The sequence below is a fragment of the Aegilops tauschii genome, chromosome 6 (genome assembly GCF_002575655.3).
Source record: "Aegilops tauschii subsp. strangulata cultivar AL8/78 chromosome 6, Aet v6.0, whole genome shotgun sequence".
Taxonomy (NCBI): domain Eukaryota; kingdom Viridiplantae; phylum Streptophyta; class Magnoliopsida; order Poales; family Poaceae; genus Aegilops; species Aegilops tauschii.
This window is the reverse complement of record NC_053040.3, coordinates 20,575,088-20,584,535: the sequence shown is the minus strand read 5'-3', so window position 1 is coordinate 20,584,535 and position 9,448 is coordinate 20,575,088. Positions and strand designations below refer to the sequence as shown.

Genomic DNA, 9,448 nt, shown 5'->3' with positions numbered 1-9,448 from the left:
TTCATTTATTCATATATATATATATATATGTATTGACCCCCTTCTTCAAATTAGATCTTTCGGATGCGGGATGAACTCCTAGCACCAGATCGTATGCGAGCAATTCAAGAGGAATTGGCGGCATTCTTCCTTGACCACGTGATCGCTGAAAACGGAGAATACTATGTGAACCCTGTGTTCTTACAATTTAATTAGGAGATTATATTGTAAGAGATAATTATTGTATATATGTAGTCGGTAGTGTCGGATAGATATACGAGAACTTGTTGTTCGACCAATCTCTCGGAGAAGGAGAGGTGGTCGATATCACTTCTCTCTGTATGCATATGTTCATGACGATCTTCTGTTTCCTTCATTTGCTTACTAGCTAGCGTGTCTAGTCCTCTCCATACGTATATAGTACGTAGCGTCGACCAAGCACGGAGATAAGAGAGGACACTTCTCTCTATTAATTAGCTAGCTAACACAATATATGAAACACCTAAATTAACCCCCCAAAACCACCAACCCCCCCCCCCCTTAAAAAAACAAAAACCTTAGCCCCTGAAATGACGCGTGGATGCCTATTGGTCCCGGTTAGTGCCACCAACCGGGACCAAAGGCCCTCCTGCCTGGGCTCGCCGCACCGGCCACGTGGAGGCCCATCTGTCCCGGTTCGTGTAAGAACCGGGACTAAAGGGTTAGGGCGTTAGTAACGACCCTTTAGTCCCGGTTCAAAAACCGGGACAAAAGGCCCTTACCAACCGGGACAATAGGCCCTTTTTCTACTAGTGATCCAAAATGAAAGAAGAACAATTGTATGGTCCAAAAGTTTGTCAGTGAAAGGAGACTCATACATTCATCATCAACCATTTGCACCAATGATTTCTTATACCCCTTATAGATAACAAGAGTGTGTTTTAGTTTATGAAGATGATTATTATACAAACATAAAAGCAATATGTGTTGCTTCCCATCAGATAGACCATCTTGGTGACTAATGTGTGGCAATCCCTATAGAGCTATTCAGTTTGTGACTTCATATTCATTGCATTGATGTCATGAAGAATTGAAATGAGAATTAGTTCATTTAGAATCAAACCATGTGTACTATGGCCATTCTTATGCTGAATACATTCATAGTCAAGAATTGACAATTCAACAATGTTTTATAGTGGTACCACATATATTATATTTCTATCTTGAGTGGGAAATCAAGGAATGCCAATACCTCTTGCTTCTTTACATATATATACATTTTGAATAACATATAGTAGGACCTCTCTCACACCATTTCTCTTAAAGAATGATGTTTTTGTTGTTGCTCCCTTTGCATGGTTGTTTTGCGATGGCTTGATAGCATGTTTAGTTTACGATTTCTAAATTAAGAACACCATCAATATTCAACAACTATATATCTCACAATTGAAATAGGCAACACTGGTCGTAGAAATAAATGGCCACGACAACTAGCATACGAAGTTTGGTGCAGGAATAATGTCCATTCCACACGGTGCTCATTCACTCACCATCTATAAATAACTAGTTTCACGTATAGCAGAATCTTGTGTGCTTACTAGAGGGAGCATGACCAAGTGCAGAGGAGTGAAAAATGACGAGGACAGTCAGTGTCGTCGACGGTTAGATGGTGCACCTTATAGGAAATGAGATACATTTGGAATTTTATTCGAAGACGGATGTGGATGTTAGGTCTAAAGTCATGTTGTAGAGCTATAGTGAGCACGCAAGGTGGCAATTTATACATGCACACGTTTTTTTTTTGCCTCGGTCACTTAAACATGTGCATGTATAAATTGCTGATGGGTATGATCAATACAATGTGTGTTGTATTTCTCTCGTTCTCCTAAACTCAACACTAGTTATACCTGCAAAACAAACACTAAACACTAATTATGTTGTCACCAAAGTGATCAAATTGCAGATCAAATTGTCATCGAAGATCACAAACATCACAAAATATTACAGATTTGCATCCATGATGAGCAGAAGATTGAGGAAGCACTTGCGTACTCGAGAAAACAGTACGAAATGTCAATCCAACAGATTGTGGCCGTTCGATGCAAAAGCAACGACTGGATGGGAGTTTGGAGTTGGGAGTTGGGACACTGGCCTCTCCCTCGGTATATCTGCGTCAAGGCCCTGCAGCAACATCGGCTCCGTTTCTCCTTCCCCCAAATCCTCTCAGTCTCACTCCTCACTCCCGTGCCGTCCGTCCGTAGATTCCAGATCGGCGGCGGGATGGCCGGCGGCGCGGCGGACGAGCGACAGATCCCCGTGGATCCGCCCGTCCTCGAGCACCACCCTGAGTCCCCTCCTCGTCCGCTGCCGCAGCCGCATGGCGCCCGGGAAGTTTCCTCGCCGCCGCTCCCAGAGGAGCTCCTGCTGGACATCTTCCGCCGCATTCCCGACCAGACCGACCTCGTCCTCACCTCCGCCGCCTGCGTCACATTCCATCGCCTCATCACCGACCGCTCCTTCCTCCGGCAGTACCGCAGGCTCCACCCGCCGCCCCTCCTCGGCTTCCTCCAGTACGGAGACAATGTCTTCCACCCCGCGGTCCCGCCTCACCCCTCCGCGCCGGCAGCTCGGGCCGTCGCCCTTGCCGGCGACTTCTCCTTCTCCTTCGTCCCCGCCCCCGACCCCGCTCACCGCTGGGCCGTCCGGGACAGCCGAGACGGCCGCGTCCTCCTTGAAGCAAGCCCCCGGGAAGGTTATAGTGCCCGTGGAGTCGTGTTCACAGAGTTGGCGGTGTGCGACCCGTTGCACCGGCAGTATCTCCTGCTTCCCCCAATCCCCGGTGACCTAGCAGCTACCGTGGAAGACCCACTCATGCGAATACGGCCGCATTCCAGCGAGACTTTCTTCGCTCCGCAAGGCGACGAGGCAGCAACTGCTGATGAGACGTCATTCAGAGTGATCTGGATGGTCCAGTGCGAAGCTAAGATCGTGGGCTTTGTCTTCTCTTCCAGCACTAGGCAATGGCGAGCCATTCCATGCCAGAGTTGGGCCAATTTGTTAGCTGGCTTCGTGTCATCGACTGGGATGGCACTCTTCTACGGGCGCCAATGTACGTGTGACTACTTTTACTGGCTGCCAAACTGTCAGTACGATTTGAAAATGTTGGTGCTCGACACCCTGAGGATGGAGTTCTCCGTTGATGAACCCCCATCTGAAGCCAAAAATGCGTTATTTCTTGGTATAACCATGATGGAGACAGGAGAAGGCGGTCCTAGAATGCTTGCTGGTACCTATGACATGACTTGCGGCAATCATACCCTTTGGAGGAAAAATGGTGGGAGCACCAGCCAGTGGCAGAAGGAGAAGATGGTCTCACTCTCACCGGGCCCTCGGGATGTGCTGAGATGTTCAATCGGGAATTACTTGGTCCTGGATCACTTTGGAAGCTCGTTGCTTGAGAAAGGCTTATACACAGTGGACATCGAAACATTACAGCTTAAGAGAGTGTGTGCTTCAGTGCATGGCAGCGCATATTGCAACTACCCACCATCGTTGTCGGCACCGAAAGTATCAAGTGGTAAACTTTCTGTTGCTTCATACTTATTACCTGCACTTCATTATTATCACACAGCTTTGTCTGATTCTTGATAGTAAGTAATTGTGATCTCTTTTTTGTTTGCACATTTTATAGTTGTTACTTCTTCTGTGCTTGTGGCAAAGATGCTCATGAACATGATTGTGATTTATTTGTTAGTCTGTTCTAAATGCTACTTTATGGTAATCAGACAAGTAAGAGAGGATCTTGAACACTATGAATACCATTTTGGGGGCATTGTGGTTTTGTACAGAACACTAGACCACAACAATTATTTTGGACAAATAGCTTTTTGGGTCAAGCTAATGGAGAAGGAATACAAGCTTAAAATTATGTTCATCCTTGGATTATTTCACCTTGGAAACATTCTTTCCTGGTAGGAGCTTGCTTGTCTCTTTTCATAGACATAATGATACAGGGAAGTCACATTTTCTTCATCTTCACACCTATACATTTATCTCATGATGTTGACTTCAGATAAGATATAAGGAGCCATAGCTGCTATGGTTGCAAATATAAACCGAAGCAATTGTTACCACTAATGCGTCTCCTGTGTATATTGTGAGGATAATTGAAGGGTTGAGCTTGATTAATTTCTCAAGGGAGTACTATCCCACCCAACAATGGTGCTGCCATTCAAATAGCTAGTAGCTTGTGCTCAGAAACTGTTTGATTTGAAATATGCTTCTCAAGATCAATTAGAGGCAGGGCAACCGTGTTTTGACACAGTTTAAAGTTTTGAACTTGTCACCTATCCACTGCAAGTAGTTTGTTGGCTGTCGCTACTAACACCTCTGAGTTTTTTCTTTTTTTTGCTTCACTTGACATGGAAAGTTTGTATAATACTAGGTAATTAATGAAGTCTTGCAACATGAGCCTACAGTTTCTTTTATAACTTTTAAGTACTTGTATGATTCATTTCTAAATGAACACATCTATGTATTCCCTCTTGTACTGCAAATTGGGATGGTAAACAAAGAAAACTGAGTGTTTGAGGTCAATATTACTAACTGGGCCATGGGGAAAAAGAATTCTGAAGGTCAATTGTCCATGCATCGTGTGCTTTGTTTGTTTTAAGCCCTTGTATTTTATCATAGCTATTTACTAGCTTCTTCAATTCTTCATATGTTTCCTCTTAGGCGATTTTCCAGGTGTTACCCAGTATAAAGAGCCGTTGTTTGTTCCTTGTTAATAACAAGTTTCTGAATATCTGCATTTTGGTTGTGCATAATTTTAAGATATTGGACAGGTATTGAGGAGGAAGTGCTCGAACAAGGTGTGGAGGCCCTACAAGTAAAGGGGCCGTAGATGGCCATCAAGCTGGAGGTCAAGCTGATGTGTTGGGGGTTGGAGATGGTGCCGATTAAGGTTGTGCTGAACTTGACCTGGAGTTTATCTGACAATTGTGGTGTATCTGCTGCATAAGTTGGCGAGAGCATCATCGATGTTTAGTTTCTGTGCAATCAGTTAGCAAATTAATTAGGACTCTGTATTAAGTCAAAGTGACTGATCTACTGATGTTGTTGTATGCCTGCAAGTTCAAGTGTGTGGAATGACACTGATCATGTATTTGGAATTGAAAAAAGCCAAGACGTGTCATTGGAGATCAGATATTTGAGACTGGTCAATCAATTTCTTCCTGCACATGCATATGAGAGGTATGAAATCCAAGTTTATGTTTGTACAAAGAAGTGAATCGCATATATATATCTACTCTGTCCTGCTAATTGTGCCACCTCAGATTGGTGTTTATTTGAATGCCAGTCCGTTATTAATTCATTTTAATCTGAGCCAACCTGGATGACAGTAGTACTGTGTGTCTTTATAATGTGCGTCCTTTCTTGAAAGAGATAATAATTTACCTGTCTTGTTTTAGAGAATTCAGGCCGTGTTTTGCGTTGTGACAGACATATTTTTCTTTTTTTGAGACCTTGAACAAGGGGTAGCGCAATTTGCGCCAGCTTTCCAATATCCATGACAAAGAGGATTAGAATGTTCTGGAAGGAATCGTTGCCTAGGCTAAGTGTCATTGGACATTGAGTTCCCCTATGAACAGAGCTAGATGTAGAGCAGCTAAGGGCTTGCCTAGCTTTGCCGCAAAAAAAAAGGGCTTGCCTAGCTACGTGCTGATGGTTTACTGCTTGATGAACAACATTGTTTTGTGTTGTAACAAGTTAAGTTAATTCAGCTTTTCTAGCATGCTTTAACCTATTCTATTCAACATGGCTGCTTGGAGGACGTTGTCGATTTGGATGTGTTGCAGATTTGGTCACTCCATGACTACTCTCGTGCTAATAACCTGAAGCACCAGAAGATTAAAAGAATACTGCTGCTAATGCGATTGTTGGTGGTCAGGCTGGTGTGGCTATGTCATTACAATTCTGTCCGCTTGCAGGAGGTTGGCTATGGCATTTCCAGTGGTAGCGTCACAGCTACCGATTGTACCTACAGTTTGAATACACTTTTAATTTTGGGATATTGCACAGGTATTGAAGAAGGAGCTTAGAAGGAGCGGCTGGAACAAGTTTGTGCTTCATGCTCAAGCGCAGTCACCACGGTCAGAGTAGTGCTGATGTGGATGGTGCAGACAGGGCAGGGTTGATGATTAGAGACGTTGGTGATGCAACTTGAGAAATAACCACCAAGTTGGTCAGTAAAATGCAGTGCTTTTGGCTCTGTTATACGGTCATCTAGAATGATACTATCTGGAGTTTTTTTTTAAACCTTGTGTCCCTTGATCTGAATGTCCGGTGCATTTGTTTGTTGGATCAGGTAGCGAGAGCATTAGCGGCGTTTTAGTTTCTCAATACGTTAATGGAGAGTATGAACCAGTCAGTGTGATTCTGATCCTGTTGTATGCCTGCAATCCTGTACCTGCTGAACTAAGTTGGTGAGGAGTACTACTGTCCTTTTGGCTCTGTAATACTTTCATCTAGACTGGTAGTATTTGGAGTTTGTCTTGTTTACCATAACACGGAAGTTATTGGGTCGTTTGTTCGTTGGATTAGGTAGTAGGAGCATTAACGGTGTTTGGTTTCTCAGTAGGTCAAGAGTATGCAACTAGTCAATGTGATTGTGATCTTGTTGTGTGCCTGCAAATCAACTTATTGAGAAACGGCTCCCTTGTTAGTTGGATCGGTGCACAACGGCTCCCTGGGTGTACCCCTACGACGCTCCCTCTGCCTTGCCATGGGATCAGGCTGCACCCCTGGCTCCCGCTGCTGCTTCGACATCTACACTGCCCGCACCGAACTGGGATCAAGCTGCCTTCATCGCTGTCATGAACTCGCTTACCACCCAGGATCCAGGTACGAAATGGATATCCGACGATGGTGCTTCCTCACTCATGTCCGCGTCTAGCTCTATGATGTCCTCTCCTCATCCCTCCATCTTTCCTACCATTGGTAACCTCCATCTGTTGAATTTGATCCAATGGGTTTGTCTGTGAAGGATCTTCGCATCAAGCAGGTGATCCCTTGGTTCAATAGCTTTGGTGACCTGTACACTGTCCACGGAGCCTCTCCATCACCGCAAGTTCATGCCATGATCGCCTCTATCTACCTTTGGCTCGCTGTTTCGGACATCCCAACAGCGCCACCACGACCACGTTTCTTTGCGAGTTTCAGCTACCGCATGTTCGGGAGTCTCAGGATTCCACTTTGTGTCAATCTTGTCCGATGGGCAAACATGATAGGCTGCCATTTGGCACATCTACTACCACTTGTTCATTAGTTTTTGCATTGTGATATGTGGCAATCACCTATCCCTAATGTTTCTGATTTTAAATTTTATATTGTAATAGTGGATGACTACTCTCATTTCATATGGACCTTTGTGCCTCGCTGCAAATCCGATGTACATACCGTGTTTGTGAGTTCCAAAGATATGTACACCCACTTCTCTCTTCCCATTCGGTTTCTCCAATGTGACAATGGCCGTGATATGTACACCCGCTTCAGTCTGAAATTCTTTGAACTTTTTAAATGTCTCAGAGTTGTGTTTCATTAAGTAGATATACCCATATCTGCTCAAATCATCTGTGAAGGCCAGACAATAACGATACCCGCCGCGTGCCTCAACACTCATTGGACCGCATACATTGGTATGTATTACTAGCACAAATGCCCGTGCGATGCAACGGGAGAGATATTTTATTTACGACAAGCAACAGAAATATAATCGATGTGTAAAAAAAAGGTCTCCACAACGGTAGGCGACAGAGCAAGGAGTTGCGGTCTTCTCACTGGACATGTTTGGCCCGTGAAATCTTGATAGTGGTGGGGTTGGTAGGCGTGGTGGCGAGCACCCAACTCGTGCCTTTTTCTTTCGCACTCGCCTCCATCTCGGGGTTGTGCATGCCTCCTCATTTGGTGGGTGTGTGACGACCTTTATAACACGGTTGCTTCGACCACTCTCCTACGACGGCCTAACCGGATGGATTACTAATTGCAGCGCATAAATTCTATTTCATAAGCATAATCGGGCATGAATGTCCCTTCATTATGACGGTTTATTCTCTTTGATTATTTTAACGCTCACATATCCACAATTTTTTTTCTAATTAGAGCCAAGCAACATATTCTCATTTATTGGTACATGCCCACAAGTTTTTAAATTTTATATCCAACCAGGATAGAACAAATGCGCGCTCTACCAAATGGCCAGCGCCAATATTTAACGAGATACGATAGCTTCAGATTTGAATTTTTTTTTTGAACATTCAAAGAAATATGAACTGCTGAATATTCTTGGAAACTCTAATTTTTTTAAAGCTCGGACAGTTCTAAAAAATGTGAACATTCTTTTCTGAAAATTTCATATCATTTTGGAAAAACATAAACAAAATTAGTAACGGGAATAGTAATTGAAGTTGAAAAACAATATTTTGAAAACATGAACCATTTATAAAGCACAACATTATTATTTTTTTGAAAAGCGGACAATTCGGAACATTTTTAAGAAATGTTTATTAGATGCAAACAATATTTTGTTTTTGTGAAATTTTCACTAAAATAGGTATATTTTTTGAATATGGAACATTTATAAAATATTAATTCTATAAAAAATCTCTAACAATTATGAAATAGATTTATTTTAAATTGCAACATTTTTTAAATGTTGGGGAAATTCTGATACCTATTTTTTTAAGTTTCGATTATTTTACAAAACAGGAATAAAATTTTGTAATGCTGATTTTTTTGAATATTTGAACAAAAATTGACATTCTTAATTTATTTTGTATATTTTTATTTGACGAAAAATAAAAATTAAGAGGGGAAAATGAAAACGAAACTTAAACAGAACACTGGAAAAAGAAAAACGGGCAGGCCTTGTCTTGGGCGACCTGTGCGTACATTAATCTATTTGTCGCCTCGTGCAACAAATAAGGTCTTCCAAACGCATGGGCAGGATTACTGGTTTGACTTTGTTGAGCTGGAGTGCGCCAGGCCCAGTTGCGGTAAACTTTTTGTCTTTTCTACTGGAGAGGCACACAAAAATTTAGTACCACCTCAGATAGCAAAAAATTATTTTCGGCGGTGAATGGATGAAAATATTGGAGAAATGCACCTTGCTTTATTAGTAGGTATAGATTTTCAGTAAGTCATTGGCTCGCTCCATTGTTCCCGAGAATGAAGTTTTAGTCATCGTGTCCATGAGGCATGGTTCGCAAGTATCAAATAATTCATAATCAAGTGATTCCAAAAGTCCATCTGCATGGAGTTTCTTCACGCGCTTTACACCAATATGAAGTAAACGCAGTGCCACAAATATGTTGCACTATCATTATCAACTTTGCATCTTTTGACATCAATATTATGAATATGTGTATCACCACAATCGTGATTCAACAAAAATAGACCACTCTTTAAGGTTGCGTGACCACAAAAGATATTA

The 9,448-nt window shown here is 42.7% G+C and overlaps 1 protein-coding gene across 5 annotated transcripts; it reads left to right on the top strand.

Moving 5' to 3' along the window:
* Window positions 1-2,170: 2,170 nt before the first annotated feature.
* LOC109763052 (uncharacterized) lies at window positions 2,171-6,543 on the top strand. Of its 5 annotated transcripts, none has more exons than XM_040391713.2 (4): window positions 2,171-3,535; window positions 4,803-5,211; window positions 5,817-5,951; window positions 6,040-6,543. In XM_040391713.2, the coding sequence occupies exons 1-2, from the start codon at window positions 2,239-2,241 to the stop codon at window positions 4,859-4,861; spliced, it is 1,356 nt and encodes a 451-aa protein (XP_040247647.1). In that variant the 5' UTR covers window positions 2,171-2,238; the 3' UTR covers window positions 4,862-5,211; window positions 5,817-5,951; window positions 6,040-6,543. The 5 variants fall into 5 exon arrangements, with proteins under 5 accessions (XP_040247647.1, XP_040247649.1, XP_020177508.2 ...); XM_040391715.2 differs by having other exon boundaries at window positions 4,803-5,951; window positions 6,040-6,202; window positions 6,326-6,543; XM_020321919.3 differs by lacking the exon at window positions 5,817-5,951.
* Window positions 6,544-9,448: the final 2,905 nt, after the last annotated feature.

Bases quoted from the DNA above. Each gene is read 5' to 3' on its own strand.
- LOC109763052 (XM_020321919.3), top strand. From the start codon at position 2,239: ATGGCCGGCGGCGCGGCGGACGAGCGACAGATCCCCGTGGATCCGCCC. The intron at 3,536-4,802 runs GTAAACTTTCTG...GATATTGGACAG, and splicing joins GGCACCGAAAGTATCAAGTG to GTATTGAGGAGGAAGTGCTC.